This window comes from Gekko japonicus, unplaced genomic scaffold (genome assembly GCF_001447785.1).
Source record: "Gekko japonicus isolate JY-2015 unplaced genomic scaffold, Gekko_japonicus_V1.1 scaffold2327, whole genome shotgun sequence".
Taxonomy (NCBI): Eukaryota; Metazoa; Chordata; class Lepidosauria; order Squamata; family Gekkonidae; genus Gekko; species Gekko japonicus.
This window is the reverse complement of record NW_015172618.1, coordinates 210,569-228,009: the sequence shown is the minus strand read 5'-3', so window position 1 is coordinate 228,009 and position 17,441 is coordinate 210,569. Positions and strand designations below refer to the sequence as shown.

General features: G+C 48.4%; 1 protein-coding gene across 1 annotated transcript in view; it reads right to left on the bottom strand.

Annotated features, from left to right (window-relative positions):
• Positions 1-17,441, bottom strand: part of LOC107119197 (double C2-like domain-containing protein beta) — a 213,454-nt gene that overhangs the window by 7,833 nt on the left and 188,180 nt on the right. Inside the window, exon 12 of the mRNA XM_015421658.1 lies at positions 14,634-14,791. Coding sequence (XP_015277144.1) covers positions 14,634-14,791 — 158 coding nt within the window. The remainder of the gene's footprint in view (positions 1-14,633; positions 14,792-17,441) is intronic.

Below are 17,441 nucleotides of genomic sequence, written 5' to 3'. Positions count from 1 at the left end.
CGGCGATCCTTGAGGTCTTTTGCCATCTTCTGGGCATGGAACAGCGATCACTGGGGGTGTGGAGGGGGAGGTATTTGTGAATTTCCTGCCTTGTGCAGGGAGTTGGAATAGATGACCCTGGAGGTCCCTTCCAACTCTATCATTCTATATGCTGAATGATATTTCACTGATAATAATCTAGAATATATATATGTGTGTGTGTGTGTGTGTGTGTATGTATATGTATGTATATATGTATATATATGTATGTATATATATGTGTATATATATGTATATGTATGTATGTATATATATGTATGTATGTATGTATGTATGTATGTAGTGTAAAAATACCAGAATCTAACACACAAGGGCTAATGGACTTGGGGGGGAGGGGACCAGGTGAGAAGCCAACAGAAGACCAGATTGAACCCTGGGCCACCAGTCTGCCATTCCCCTGAAGAATGTATGATTGTTATTATTCTAAACAGAATAATAATGATTGACAATCTGCCTCAGGTTTTTACAATATACCCAAATCTACACCGCCCCCCCCAACACCCCCCCCCTCTGCCTGATGGGAGGGAGACCCTGTGCCAAAGTCTCTCTTCAGCTGCAAGTGAGAGGAATTAGGTTCCTTTGGAAAACAAGCAGATGGAGCTGACAGGCACCTAACAAGCCAATGATGGGGGGGGCGGTTATGGAGAAAGCTTTTCCAGCCATGAAACCTAATTATAAGCAGAAAGGGCCCTGCCGATGATCGTGCTGTGTGCAGACAAGACCTCAGGGCTGGATTACTTCAAGGGAGGAAAATATGCCTGATGTGTGAGGGGCAGCTGGAAAGGGAGGCAGGGAGGGTTTAAATGGAAGGCCGTGGGCAATGTGAAGTGTCTCGGGGGGGGGAGGGTTAGTGGCTGTGGATTAAGAAGGTCCCTGAATCTCCAGTGCACTGAGTGCGTCTCTCACATGTAGGTAGGGTTGTCAGGTCTCCTCCTCATCGCTTCGGCGGGGGGATTTGGGGGTGATCCAGGAGTGGGCAGGGATGTTGCACGGGGACGCTCTGGTATTTGGGTGAAACTCTATAGTTTTTCCCTCTCAGACAACAGAGTTTGCCCAAATACCAGAGCATATAAATTGCGCAGGGACGCTCTGCTATTTGGGTGAAACGCTATAGTTTTTCCCCTCTCAAACAACAGAGTTTGCCCAAATACCAGAGCATCCCCGCACAACATCCCTGATGCAATGATGTCACTTCCGATTGTCGTCATCACATCGGGGACATCGCACAGTGATGTCCCTGTTTAGGGGCGGGGTTTCCCCCACTGGCCAGCTGGTCCATGGCAGGGAGAAGCCCCTGAAATCGGGGGATCCCTCGCCCAGACCTGGGGGCTGGCAAGCCTACATATAGGGTTGCTGACTCCTGGTTGGGAAATACCTGGAGATTCTGGGGGGTGGAGCCTGGGGAGGGACTTCAGGAGGATACAGTCCCCCACAGTCCATACTCCAGGGCAGCCATTTTGTCTGGGAGAACTGAACTCTGTCGTCTGGAGGACAGTCGCTATTCTGGGAGATCTTCAGACTTCACCTGGAGGCTGACAGCCCTAGAGAGCCCATGCTGGCAAACACCTTTCTCTCCTAGAGATTTTGGACAGCCGGTGTCTGTGAAAAGCAGAGAATATTGACCTGGAGGACAGGAAAGCCCTCAACAGAAACAATTTCTGAAGGAGCAGAAGGATTGTGGGAGATCCCTGTTGAAGGATTGTGGGTGATTGCTGCTGAACTCAGGGAAAGGGCTCCGCTGGTTTGTTTGGAGGGCGGGACGGGCTGAGCAGTGCTCTTGAAGGGTCGAAAAAGCTGCGCTGAGGTTCCTCTGCTCAGAGCGACCAAACCAAGACACCAATGAGAATGTTCATGCTTTCCTCCCTCTCAGACAGAGCATCCAAGCGTGTGTGGAATGTCTGAATGTATCCCATTTAACTGACAATACTGTGGTTTTCAAGCATGTTAAAAATAAACATTTAAAACATGCAAGGTCATGCAAGAAACAAAGGCACTTGGCTGCCGATGACAGAGAGGGCAGACACAGTTGTATGTCTGCTTGTTTAATTCATTTATATTCCACCTCCCTCCCCAGTGGGGACCCAAAGCGGCTTAAGTTATTCCACTCTCCTCCATTTTATCCTCACCACAGCCCTGTGAGGTGGGTTAGGCTGAGAGAGTGTGACTGGCCCAAGGTCACCCAACGAGCTTCCATGGGAATTTGAACCCGGGTCTCCCAGATACCAACACTTCACCACACTGTAGGCATGGTTTTAAAAGAAGAGTGGTCCTACAATACAAATAAACAAACAACACCAAGAACAGATCCCTTTTTCCTTAACGACGTCCCTGAATTCGAATCAAGGAAGAACAACCAGCAGAGCCTGAAAGAGGATCCCCCACATTTCTCCAATACACAGCCCCTCCCAGACCGTTCCCCCCCCCCACAGAAGCATCCTCACGCTCGCTTTCCCACAGCATCCAAGGCTAATTACAGTGGGGAAGGAAACGGCACGCAAGTTCTGCATGCAAAAATGGCACTGAGAAGATAATCACTGAAGAAAAGGAGCTTCTAAGAAACTCCCATTTGGAACGCCATCCGCAGTCGCTATTGTCTCATTTGCATATCTTAATGAGATCAATGGATTTTGGGCAAGGCAAAACAGAGGGAAAGAAAGAAAGAAAGAAAGAAAGAAAGAAAGAAAGAAAGAAAGGAAGAAAGAAAGAAAGGAAGAAAGAAAGAAAGGAAGAAAGGAAGGGAAGTTGCCTTACCCTGAATCAGACCCTTGGTCCATCACTACTGTCTACTCAGACTGGTGGTGGCTCTCCAGGGTCCCAGGGTTTCACATCATCGACTCCTTGATCCTTTTAACTGGAGATGCCAGGGATTGAACCTGGGACCTTCTGCATGCCAAGCAGAGGCTCTTCCACTGAACCACAGCCCCACCCCCAGTGATTCACAGCCATTCCATGGGTCCCAATCCAGACAAGCTAGACTTGAGTCCACTAGCATATTAGAGATTAGCAGGATTTTTTGGGTATAAGCTTTTGAAAGTTAAAGCTCCGTTTGTCAGTGCACTGAAAGCTCTTGAAAGCTCATAACCCACCCAAAAGTGGTTGGTCATGAAGAAGAGGAGGAGGAGGCGGCAGAGATTGGATTTCTACCCCACCCTTCACTCAGAGTCTCAGAGCAGCTTACAAACGCCTTTCCCTTCCCCTCCCCACAACAGACACCCTGTGAGAGTACTTGGATGGGAGACCACTGAGAAAGTCCAGGGTCGGTACACAGAGCCAGGGAACGGCAAACCGCCTCTGAACATCTCCTTCCTTGAAAACCCTGAGGGGTTGTCAAAAGTTGGCCGCAATTTGACAGCATTTTCTATCACCAGAAAGGAGAAAGAGGTTCTGGGACCAGAAGGTGACAAAGATGCCTTCCAGGTCCAAATTCAGCTGCCCTCGGCCAGCAGCCCGGCCCCGAGAGCAGGCGAATACCCTTTTTGTGGTCCAGACCCATCTGTGGACATCTTTGCACGGCTGCTGTGGCCGTTCACCTGCCGGTTCCAGTCATCCCATCCTTGCCGAGCACTGGCGAACGGCCGCCGAATTCATCCAATGAGCCCACGGAGGAAAGGGACGCTGCTGAACTGAAGGAAGCTCCCAGTGCCTACTGCCCTTCTGGTCTTTCTGACAAAACCTTCCACCCCCACTGTATGTGCGACAAACAACCAGAGTGAATCAGCTTCCTTTGCTTCGCCTTGCCAATCTGTTTCCCTGGGCCTTGTTCTCTCTGGCACCTTTTCCTTTTGTCTGACGCGGCGCGCCCTCCGCTTCCACGCCTCTCCCCCACCTTCTCCGTTGTCTCCAGCTAAACACAATGTACGCAAGCCACACACAGAACACAAAGCCTTGCCAAGGCGTCCCACAGAGAGGAAGTGGAGTGGGGCCAGCCACAGACCTCAGGAATATGGAATGAGAGAAAGAGACAGAGAAGACAAGCCCTCATCAGCAGAAACCACCATTGAGGCAGCTGCTGTTAGCCAGGTGAGCTACACAGAACCTCCATGCTCAGAGGCAGTGTACCTCTTGAGGTCCACATGGTGGGGTTGGGGGTGTTTCTGAATTATTCCCTCATATGGATTCTCTATGGAATATGCCATCCTGGTCAAAGCTGTCTATGATACAGAACAGAATTCCATTAGTATTTCTGTCAACTTATGGTTGGCACATCCCAGATTTTACTTAGAGTGTATGTGTACTATCTGCGCTCCTATCCAAATATTTCTCATAATTATAGAACCAAGTTTGAGTCCAGTGGCACCTTTAAGACCAACAAAGTTTTATTCAAGGTATAAGCTTTAGATCAACATGGCTACCCACCTGAATCTATAATATTTATAGAAAAACTCCGAACATATGTATTGGTTAAAATGCATATTAAAATGCATGTTGCAGACAGCCCATGTGGTGTCATGGTTAAGTGTGTCGGACTAGTCTCTGTGAGATTGGGTTCGAATCCCCATTCGTTGCTACATTCAGGACACAACTTGAGTCCTTTTGCTCAAACAGATTAATGAAACTTGTTAGAAAGGTTTCGGTGAAAACTAGCACTTGTCCTTGAGTCGATAGTATAAAAATGAAGAAACAAAGAAGACTGGGAAATTTAGCAAAGAAAAAAATATCTTTTGGACCTTGCACGAGAACAAAAAAGAATGAAAGAGAACAGACTGGGACAACCTCGCATACGAACGAAGCTCTGAGAAACCGAAATTCAGCAGAATGCCAAATAAAACATTTGATGATGGGGCACGTCTGGAGCAGGACATGTAGGGAGCAAAACATTCATCTACCCAGGCTGGGGCAAGCTAGTGGGGAGGACCATTTAGGATGTTCAGTGTGGAAGTCTCCTAGAAGCCTCTGCCTGGCAGAGCACTGAATTAGATGGTCTTTGGCCTGACACATTGTCTGTATTGTTTGGAGTAAGTGCCCGGACCTGTAGAAAACAGCAAGAGTTAGTCCTTAAAGACTAACAAAATTTGTAGCAGTGGATGAGCTTTCATGAGTCAGTGCTCACATCTGTGACGAATTTTGTTAGTCTTTCAGGTGCTCCTGGACTCCTACTCTTTTCTACTGCTACAGACAGGCTAACACGGCTACCCGTCTTGATGTATACCCAGACCTGTTTCGCACGCTGATGTCCAATGTTGCACTCCACAAAGAGAGCCAAGGACAGCCAAATCCTAACCAAGAATGGCCGCACGCAGCACCGGGAACCCCTTTGAGAAAAGGTGCAGACTAAGTATGCAAAAGAAACACCAGACATCTCCAATGATTCTCACGTCCTCCGCATTCTGGCAATGGATGAGGACAGCTTAGTGCCTCAGAGGAATGGGCTTTCCGGAAAAATCTGAATCAGACATTTTTCTGATTCTAATTTAAATACATAATTTAACGTTAGCAAATGGAGGCAAGTGCGCCACGTACAAGCACTGGGATTTGTCCATATTTTATATCCCACATTTCACCCATGTAACATGACTGGTTTGCAGCACAATCAACCTGGCAACTATAGATATATTTAGATATGTAGAACAGAATAATTTCCATGAAAAATTCTGGAAAATTTTCCATTTTGGAACATTTTCCACCCCACGTAGATTGGACTGATGGAGGGGTGGCTGGAGAAGGAGGAAAAGTTAAAAAAAATAACATTTGGATCTTTGCACTCTTGTGTTGTGGTGTGTGACCACCCCAATAGTGCCGCGCAGACTGTGTGTCTGGCCGTATCCTTACTGCCAGGAAATGACAGTGTGTGTGTGTGTGGAAAATAGGCAGCAAGTGGGGGTGGGAGGAGATGGACTGGTGAGAATGAGCAGGGCAAAAGATTGGTGCTTATCAGGGGAACAATTCTTGGCACAGACGCTTTATGGGAGCCAGCCTTTAGGCCTATGGCGGGAGACACAGAGGAGGTAAAACTAGGGTTCTCAGGTGTAGCTGTCTGGGACTGGAACAGGTGGCAACATGTTTTCACATTCTGACATCATTGGGCACCACATGGTCAACAGTGCTTCTCCCCCAAAGCAGACATTACTGCTTTTGCAAGACAGCTCCAAATTGCTACAGTGCATCTCTTACATATTCACACTGAATGTCATGCTGATTTTGCCATTGCACATATATACAGAACTGTATTAATTGCACATAGCCATGTGAATCCCATTGTTACTTTGATTTTATGGGGGAGGGGGATTTGAATCTAGCAATAATATTTCCGAATCTGCTTCTAGCCAACTGTCTGTAACAGCTAATGTGTTATTTTTTCCCCCTTTGGAGGACAAAAATCTCAGATATTCATAGCATTCTTCGTTTTGACAATTGTCATGGGTCAGCCAGGGCTAAGTGACAGTGAGGACTCCTCAGAGGAGGAGGGGCCCTGCGTAGCCAGTCCAGAGTCGACAGAAGCCGACCAGCAGAATAATGCCAGGACTTACGACCAAAAGTCAGTTCAGAATCACCTCCACCCTCCAGCTCTAATTCAGCTGGCAAAGGTCAGTTAGCCATTCCCAGTCCTCTGGAATCACCTGCACCTTTGGAACACCGCAGAAGGAGGCTGAGAACAGAGTTACAGGCTAGGAGGCAAAGTGTACATCTGTTGGCTAGATGCCAGCTGCCTGCTGATAGTGAAATGAGTCTTTACAGGACTGTTCCTGAGAAGCTGGCTGTTTGTGTGACGTTTGGGTGCGTGGCTATAAAGTCTCCTGAGAGACACTTTTGAGCCTAGACCTAACGGGTTGTTATCTGTGAGAAGCAGCAAGAGATGTGGTAACCTGATACCAGAAGCTGACAGGCCAGTACAACAATAGGATTCTGGAGACATCTTGGCTGGAAATGCATTGTTTTTCCTCTGAAGGGTCATGAGATTGCCACCCATTTTCAACAGTGCAGGGCGGCCATTCCGTTCTACTTGCCAGCAGACATATATTTTCCTGTGCCTTCCTCCCAAATGTTCCTCGCAGCAGCCTCTCTCTTGGCCAGAGACAGCCTCATTCACGGCCCGTTGCCTGCAGCCCTCCGTGCAAACCGATCGACGCAGTTGGGAGTTGACACAAAGCAATGGGCTGGTTGCAAAATCAAGCACTGGGGGAGAGGATTTCCATCTGTGTCCCGACAAGGGTGAAAAAAACTCAATCAAATGTGATTCAGCAGTGAAAAAGGAAAAGAAAAGCCTTTCGTAGACAGTGCAAAAACAGTCCTTACGTGTTGGGGCTTAGACAGCCAGTGTGGTGCAAATGTCAAGACGAAACAGCACCAGAGAGATTCGGGTTCCAATCCCCAGTGTTTTTGGAAGCTCACTGGAAGCCCTTCGGCCAGTCACTCCATCTCAGCCTAAGCTACTTCCCAGGGTTGAGGAGAGTGTCAAATGGAGGAGGGGGAAACTGTGAACCCCTTGGCAGAAGGATAGGAGAAAAATTCACAGATACTTAGAATGACAGAGACTGTCTCAACCAGCTCCACGGTGGGAGTTGAGGGAAAGTGCAAGATGCGGTAGAGAGTACAAAATCCAATTCCTTCATTTTTAATAAGGAGCAAGTTTCTAGATGTGCGTGAAAGTGAGTGGGTATAATGGCCTTCTGAAATCTCAGGTGCCAGTCTGGGGAGGGGGGGCTGCTTTTCAGTGGCCCTCAGAACTTCACCAGTTTGGTGTAGTGGTTAAGTGCGCGGACTCTAATCTGGGAGAACCGGGTTTGATTCCCCACTCCTCCACTTGCATCTGGCTGGATGACCTTGGGCAAGCCATAGCTCTGATAAGAGCTGTTCTTGAAAAAGAGCTGTTCCTATCAGAGCTCTTTCAGCCCCACCTACCTCACAGGGTGTCTGTTGTGGGGAGGGGAAGGGAAAGGAGTTTGTAAACCGCTCTGAGACACCTTTGGGTAGTGAAGGGCGGGGGTATAAATCCAATCTCCTCCTCCTCCTCCTCTTCTTCCTCTTCCTCCTCCTCCTCCTCTTCTCCTTCTTCCATACAGACATACATTTCTATACCGCTCCTTCCCGAAGGCTCGGAGCGGTTTACATAGTCATTTTACACATTCCTATCTAGGGCCACAGTACAAGGGGGAAGAGTGAATGCCTACCGGCACCCGGACCGCAGGGCTCTTGTATTTTTTCGCTGTTGTTCTTCTTCTCTCGGCTCTTCGTGGTGGGCTTTTTTCCTCCACCTCCTGGCGATGGCGTCTCAGTGCAGGTCTTGTTTTTGCAGCGACTCCTTCAGGCGAGGTCTTCACGGTGCACGGCTATGTGACGACCGCAGCCCTGGCCTTCGTCCCATTGGCTCCGCCACACTGAGTCGTTGCGTCGCCGCGCTTCCTGGTCCAATCTCCGCCTGGATTCTGCCGCTGCTCGACGTCGGATGTTCGCCATGCTCGCCGGGTCACCGGATCACCACTCGTCACCTCTTGCCACCACACCGCACCGCTGCTTCGCCGGCACTCCTGCTGCACTCCGATCCGTTGGGAGGAGGGTGCCCCCTGCTACCTAGGAGCAGGTACCCATTTATCTACTTGCTAGGCTTTCAAACCGCTGGATGTGCGGGAGCTGGGACAAGGGCTGGGAGCTCACCCCGGCCGCGGTGGGACTTGAACAGCCTTATGGCTGTTCACTGATAGATTATTGCAGGCTTTTTACTGCCTGCGCCACCGCTGCTGCTGCTGCTGCTGCTTCTTCTTTTTCTTCTTCCCCATTCCTCATGACCAGTAAAACCGGAATAAATTAAGCAAGATTTTTAAAACTGTAGAATAAAATTATGCAAAATACACAAAAAATGCAGATTTTATGCTCGCTCTATATAAAGTATACAAGCTGCAGAATCCAGTTTTCCCCTTAGCACGGCATTTGGGTTGTCTTCCCATAGGATTTTGATTTTTTGAAAGCAAAATAAACACAGATCTGAGGTTTAAGACCTGAGCGACATGAAAAGCAGAATCCCAGGGAGTAGCTCTTACTGTTTCCTTTCTGCCACGCCAGAGTGCAGAAAGATGAGCGAATCAGAGAAGAAGAAGACAGAACAGATTGGCTTACGATCTCCTTTCCCTTCCTCTCCCCACAACGGATACCCTGTGAGGTAGGTGGGGCTGAGAGAGCTCTCTCAAAAACTGCTCCTGAGAGAACAGCTCTGAGAGAACTTTTGACTGACTCAAGGTCACAGCAGCAGCTACATGCGGAGGAGTGGGGAATCAAACCCAGTTCTCCCAGATTAGAGTCCGCCCTCCTAACCACTACACCAAACTAGTGAATGCTTGTTAAGTCCGTGCTTAACAAAATAGCCAGAGAGTGATTCAGCAAAACTCAGGTTTATTTCAGCTCGACGATCAACTTCTCTGACACGGTACAACTTCTCTGATAGCCCGAACCAACTTTCATTGCAGCGGTTCGGTATTTAAACACTCCGGGCTAATGTAGCCACACCTACTTTACAATTATCAACCTATCAGGTTGAGCGAATAACAGCCCAATCATAATCGTTCCCACTACAGACAGTTCAAATGTGATTGGACACAATACTTTCGGCGCGAATCCTTGCCGACGTCTGAAGCTTAGCATAGCTTCTCTATGGGATGATTCTACGTTCATCCTCATGCATTCAGGGCAGCATCTGAATACATTACAATGCTCCCCTGTGTGGGGAAAAAGGCTTCCTTGAACACAGAGGACTAGCGTGCTCCTCATGAACATGAAATCTCTCACATGGTCTGGTTTACACTTGGTCCACAAATGCAACTCCACTTGCTCTGGTTACCTGGCGGGGAGGGGAGGGGAAGGTTTTTTTTTAGCATACTTAGCTCAATATCACAAAACCCACCAACGTTATTGATTGATTTAGATATTTCTACCTTGCTTTTCTCTCCCCCCTCCCTCGGAACACAAATTAACTTTGTGTAAAGCAGCTTCAGAGGGGAGCTGTGCTGGACTGAAGTAGAACACTGAGCTTTGAGCACAGCTGTGCTTCGACTCTCGAAAGCCCTCCTTGGTCTCTAAGGTACTGCTGCACTCGAATCTAAATGTTCAAGCAGCATTGGATTCTAATTGCGCACTTAAGGAACCCTTAATACCCAGGTAGGGCCCCTTTAGAATCCCTCACGTGCACCCTGTACAGGGACAGCTCTCCAACCAAGCCCTGCAGGTGACTCCTGGGGGCAGCAAATTGAGAAGATGCTGCAGGGGCTCGGCTGGCTCCTACCCATCAGCGGCATGAGAGCTGACCAGCATTCCTTCCTGGGCCTGGACGGCCACAAGGCTTGGCCAGCAGGAGAAGAGGGGGTATATCTTCTTTGGCCCCCCAAAATGCCTTGCACTAGCCATTATCTTGATGGGCTGGCTAGGAAAGCCACATACAGAAAAAGGGGGTCACGGTTCACACTATCCCTGTATCACAATGTAGACTCACGCAACAGAAATCCCCCCCTGCGTTGCATGCTGCTTTCATTTCCTTTTATCTTCGGGTTTTATGGTATCTTCCACATGCCATGCCACTTTCGCTTTCTTTGATCATCGGATTTTATTGTACCTTCTGCATAGATTTGTGGCCCTTTCATGGCCGTTCAGGGGTGACCTTGCAGTCCGTACAGCATTCGAGGTATCTGAATGTGGTTTTGAGCGGCACCTTTTTCTTCCCAGTTGAGAAAATGTGGAGTGAATGCTAGATGTAGAATCGCCCTACCCTCCGCTCCGGGGCAAAGACCAACACAGGAGATACAAGAGCAAATCATATCAGAGGTTGCCAGGAGAGATGGAAATTTCTAAGAACGGATCCATTTAGATAGGTATGTCATCTTGACAGTTCTATCTAGAGTATCTGGACTAGATAGATCTATCCAAACTAGCATTTTCTTTCCGGCTGAAGCCTATCAGATATCATCATTTTTGTTTATTTAAGAGATGACTTATCGCATGCTCTTCCCGAGGCAGTTGCCAATGAGAATGAAATTGAACCATGCTCCTAAATCACTAATAACAAACATCCATCTAAAAATGCAACTAAATCTGGTGGTTAAGACTAGGGCTGCGTAAATCTGACTTTTGTGTTTCTTTATGTATGCTGTTGTCATCAGAATTGCTTTCATTTGCCCATTCCGGGAGCTGACATTACCGATGGGTTTGTTCGTTTTATGACATTTGGACATGTTTTTATGCCGTTTATATGCAGACATGTTAACCGTTATATAAACCACATGGGGAATTTTATACCAAAGGAAACAGACAATAGCACAGAAATAAAGCCTTACAGATCGGGTTTGCAAAAAGGGGAAGCAAAACCGAAACGGGATTTTTCGAGGAAAGGTAAATGGCTGGCGACGAATGGCTCGAAATCACCCGTAGTAAATGAAAATCATCAATCTAAAAGTTAAAAAAGTGTAAAGGAACCCCAGTGGGTATCAGCTACATAACAGACAAAAAACCCCACCAAAACAAAAAGAAAACTCAGCAAAGAAAAACATGGGAGCTAGGAGGTCATTTGATTTGGTGCCAGGTGAAGGATTCCAAGGAGAGTGTCCCATAAACTAGGTGCCACGACACAAAAGGCACTGCCTTTGGTAGGCATCTACCTCACCTCATGCAGGGAGCCTGTCCTCTGATGAAAACTGTTGCTAGGGTACTGGAGATACGAGAAGTTCCCAAGCAGGACATGAAGCTGATGATTCTTACCGTTTGTCTCGAGCATTTAGTATTCAAAGGTATATTGCCACTGAACATGGAGGTTCCATTTAACTATCATGACTAAGGCCCCGGTCACACGGGCCGGAAAATGCGGGGGGGAAGCGTGGCTGTTTGCCCCGGAGCAAAATAACGTGCGACCGCCCGATCACATGTCCCGTCGAGGTCCTGTGGTTAGGGCGTGAGGTGCTGGCAGCAATGCTATCCTGCATCACGGCAAAGAAGCGGCACGGCACAATCACAGCAGCAATCGCCAGGTGCCACTTCTGTGGCAAACGGGAATATTTTTTTTCTCACCAAAAGGTGAGCAGGCGCATGATCATTTGTGCGCATCCTGTGAAGACTTGGGGGAAAAAACTAACCGGTTTGCGACGGGACTAGGACGCGACGGGATCAGACACCCGCCCTTGCCCCGCGTTTTCCAGAAACTATTACATCGTAAGTACTAGTTTTTTACTCCGTATCCTCGGCACAAAGCCATGGGTTAGCCACGGGTTCACTATACTTCCCAGATGTTGCGGTGTGATCGCGCCCGGAAAATCCACCTATCATCCGTATCTTTAGCACGGCAAATGCTCCGTGTGAACGGGGCCTAAGAGTCACAGACAGACCTCCACGAATTCGTTTTTTCAAAAACTGTCACCTCTGGTAAGGAAAACCTCCATCATTAGACGCAGTATATCTTTGAGAACCAGATGCTAAGGACACAACAGGGAGAGGTTCCCCAGAGGCTTCTTTCTAAAGGGAGCAACAAATTCCAGAGGGGTAGCCATGTTCAGTAGCTTTAGCAAAACAAAAAGGAGTACACAGGCACTTTAAAGTCGAACTGGTTTATGGTGACAGAAGCTTTTGTGGGCTCAAATACACTTATGTGCAACAGAATCACCTGCCCCACAGTGGAGGCTGAATAAAAGGAACCCAACTTCCTCTCCAGGAAACAGGCCAGTGAACACAGCTTGCCATCATCAGGGCTGTAATAGGACAAGAGGGTTCAACAATCCCCAGAATTCCTTGAGAGAAAGCTGGGACAGGTAAACTAGTTTTAGTCTTCAGTGTAGACATTTACAACAGGCAGGAAGGCAACGAAGCCAGCTTCTAACTGCAAGGGGCAGCTCTCAGGAATGTGGCTATACGGGCCTGTTGCCAGAGCGATGCGTAGCGTCACATCCTGGCGACGGCGGTGCAACGCGTATCGCTGTCCCCCGCGGCAGGGATCCTGTGAAGACGAGCGGATCCCCCGCCGCGGCTTGGCAGCCCTAATGGATCGAGGCCTTGGCACCAGGATGAAAGGTTTAATTCTCGACCCCTATTATTTACCTAATTAGAAATACAACCCTTTCCCAGGCATCTCCAGAAAAAATAGTAGCCCCGCTCCCACAAAAATAAGGAAATCTGATATTGATGTAAAGAACAATGCCTGTTTTTTTGCATCTAAATGCTGTTGTTTGATGTATAAATGCTAAGTAAAAATGGTGTAAACCAAGGGGACCCAACCTTTTTAAGCCTGCAGGCACCTTTGGAATTCTGACCGAGGGTGGTGGGTTCAGCCACAAAATGGCTGCCGCAGGACGAGGTGGGAGACACAAAATGGCTGCCATGGCTTACCTTAAGAACATAAGAAGAGCCCTGCTGGACTTACAGTCTACATTCTGTCTCACACAGTGGTCAACCAGTTCCTCTGGAGGTCCAGCAACAGGCCAGGGAGCCCGATGTTGCCTCATGGCTCTGGGAATCAGAGGATTAGTGCATCTGAATGTGGAGGTTCCCCTCAGCCACCATGGCTAGTAGCCATTGATAGACGTATCCTCCATGAATCCTATCTAGTCCCCTTTTAAAGCTGCTTATTCCTGTGGCCATCATAGGGTTGCCAGGTCCCCCCCCCCGGTGTGCAGGGGATCCCCCGGTTCCCAGGGCTCCTCCCAGCACCAGCCAGCTGGCCAGCGGGGCAAAATTAACACACACACACACACCCAAAAAAACAGGCAAGAAGCCGGAAGTAAATGCGATGTGTCAGCATCACTCAGAAGTGACGTAGGCATGTCTGTGATGTTGGGGGGGGGAGTGACGCTCTGTTTTTTGGGCAAAACTCTGTGGCAGAATTAGCTTCAAACGATAGAGCTTTACTCAAAAACCAGAGCATCACCAACCCCACATCACTGACGTGCCTTCGTCACATCTGGGTGACGTAGGCATGTCGCACTTACTTCCGGCTCCATTGTTCCAGCTCCCGGTTAAGTCTCCCCATCCCGTGATGGCCTAGGGTTGCCTGCCCGTGAGTCTTAGGGGCCTGGCTTAGGAGTCCACATAGTCATAACATTGTCCAAACAGCCTTTGCAAAGACGCCCATTCTAAATACTTGGAAGATGCGTTTCCTTCGACTTCTTCAGTTTGCCGCCTGTGTAAGTGGAACCTGATTTCAGCAATTTCAACAAACCACAAGGTTCCTAGTGTAAGAAGCGAATCATAGGTTCTCCTCCTATCAAGTTACACTGATTACATGGACTTTATGTCTTGTCTACAAAGGAGGAAATATTGTATCTTATGCCTTATTATAGCTACAGTATGCACTAATGTTGTTGTTGTGACACCACCAACTTTATAATTGTTTAATATACTGTTTCTACTACTGACAGAACCAATGGCTTGCCCAAGGTAATCCAGCAGCTGCAAGTGGGGAAGTGGGGAATCAAACCCAGTCCTCCCAGATTAGAGTCCGCACACTTGACCACTACACCAAACCACTAAAAGCCCTTGGTGGGTACCATGTTGGGAACTGCTGTTATAAAGGAAACGAACAAACCTGGGAAACAAACAGAGAGAAAACGGGTGGGATGAAAAGACTAAAAGGAATGACTAGTGGCACACTCCTACATCCTGACATCCCTACACTGCACAACACTCAGACTTACGTTTTCACATAGGGATCCGAGTAGCCGTTGGCATCCATGGCCGCCAAATGCGCGCAGCGGACGATGCCCACCAGCAGACCTTGCTTCTGGGAGCTGTACTTGAGAGAGATGAGGATCCGGCCACGCTCCTCCAGGGACTTGTCTTCTGTTTTGTCTATCTGTGCAGAGAAAAGGAGAGGTGGCTCAGATCCCAGTTTCTCTCTGCAGCTGTGCTCTTCTAACAGAACCGGAGCCCTGGCCCCTCCGCTGGCAAATGCAGGACAGCAAAAAGGTCCGGGGCTTCCCAGTTTAGGGGGAAAGGGGACTAACACTGCAATGTAAGCCGATCTACTCAGAATTCTACTGAAGCCTGCTCAATGGGGCTTGCTCCCAGAAAAGTGCTCTTACTGCACTGTAAGTTACGGATGGGTAGGGAGTAGAGATTTACGTCATGGTGCATAGTACAGAGAAAGCAGAAAGAGGGAATTTTTTTCTCTCTTCTCCCTCTCAAAGTCTCAGGGGTTTCTGCATATTTGACTATGCAGGAAAAAACATAATTTGGGCAATTCATTAAAAGAGAGAGGGGAGAAAACCCTGCCCAACGAGGACTGAGCATGCTCTAGGAGGCACAGAATACCGACAGCAGCTGCGCATCAGTTAATGGGAGACTTGCCAGCTCTTAAACTGGTCCCTCTAGCTGTCCATTTAATATCAGCTTAATCTGCTGCAGTTAGCATGTGATGCTATTGAACTTCATGCCATAAAAAGCTTCAGCGGCCCATTTCCAGTAATTAAACCTGTATTAAAGGAGAGTCCCTTGGACTGCAAGAAGATCCAATCAGTCAATCCTAAAAGAAATCAACCCTGACTGTTCCCTGGAAGGCCAGAGACTGAAACTGAAGCTCAAATACTTTGGCCACCCAATGAGAAGGGAGCACTCACTGGAGAAGACCCTGATGCTGGGAAAGATTGAAGGTCAAAGAAGACGGGGACGGCAAAGGAAGAGATGGTTAGACAGTGTCATAGATGCAACGAACATGAAATTGAGCAAACTTCAGAGGACGACGGAAGACCGGAAGGCCTGGCGGGATCTGGTCCATGGGGTCGCGAAGAGTCGGACTCGACTGTGCAACTGAACCACCACAACAAAAGGGACAGGATACTTTGGCAACCCGGGTGGGATGGGGAAACTGACTGAGAACTGAAAGGAGTGTCTGCGACAATCACAACTCTGTTTCTCGCTCCCACACACCTGCACATCTCCCAGTAAATTCCTCTCACGTTCCCGATTTATGGATATTATGGAGTGACGAAGACTAAGGTTGCCAAACTCCAGGTAGCACCTGGGGATCTCCTGCTATTACAGTTGATCTCCAGATGACCAAGATCAGTTCCCCCGGAGGAAATGGCTGCTTTGGAGGGCTGACTCTATGGCACTATACTTGACTGGGGTCTCCATGGCACTATATTCGGTTGGGGTCTCTCCCCTCCCCAAACCCTGCTCTCCTCAGGCTCCATCCTCCAAATCTCGAGGTATTTCCCAAACCAGAGCTGGCAACTCTCACTGGTCATCGTGGTCAGTTTGCCAGGTTCACCTACCTGACCAGCGGGGGGCTCCCAACGTCCTTCCGAGAGACCGGAAATGATGTCGAGGGACTTCTGGTAAAACCACAAGTGCAGGCCCTGGTGCAACAACATCACCTGGAAGTGACGTCATCACGTGGGGTGGTGGTGGTGCAATGCTGTGGCTTTTGGACAAAACTCTATGGTAAATTTGGTTTCAAACACAGTGTTGCCCACAAACCAGAGCGTCGCCTCCGACGTGATGACATCACTTCCATGGACTGCAAAAGGCAGGGGTTCCTCCACCCCCACTGGGGGACTGGGAACCCTACACCATGGATCTATGTAGTTTTGTTTGTTGTTCAGTCGCACAGTCGAGTCCGACTCTTCGCGACCCCATGGACCAGATCACGCCAGGACTTCCTATATTCCGCCGTCCTCTGAAGTTGGTTCAATTTCATCTTCGTTGCATCTATGACACTGTCTAACCATCTCATCCTTTGCCATCCCCGTCTTCTTTGACCTTCAGTCTTTCCCAGCATCAGGGTCTTCTTCTCCAGGGAGTGCTCCCTTCTCATTGGGTGGCCAAAGTATTTGAGCTTCAGTTTCAGTCTCTGGCCTTCCAGGGAACAGTCAGGGTTGATTTCTTTTAGGATTGACTGATTTGATCTTCTTGCAGTCCAAGGGACTCTCAAGAGTCTTCTCCAGCACCATAGTTCAAAAGAATCTATTCTTCGGCGCTCGGCCTTCCTGATAGTCCAACTCTCGCAGCCATACATGACTACTGGGAATACCATTGCTTGGACCATGCGTATTTTTGTTGGCAGGGTGATGTCTCTACTTTTTATCATGCTGTTTAGGTTCACCATCGCTTTCCTCCCAAGGAGCAGGCGTCTTTTAATTTCATGGCTGCAGTCACAGTCTGCGGTGATTTGATGACTAGGGAGCCATGTACCTGATGTTATCTGCAGGTCGTCTTGAAGAAACAGGCTCTGAAGAACTGCTCTTCCAAAAGCAGCATCAGTTTTAGCACAGTGCATCACCACCAGGAACTTCTCAAAGGCTGAAGTCAGTGAACCAATAGCAGACCTGCAGAGATATGTCACCAAGTATCTGGAGAAAGTGGCAGAATCAGGAGCCATAATGACCCTTTCACAGTACTAGCTTGCTTGATACGTTCGCATCAAACTTTAAAGCCAGGCATCTTTCCCGGCATTTGAAAGACATGTTTGCACTCACTGGAGAAAACCCTGATGCTGGGAAAGA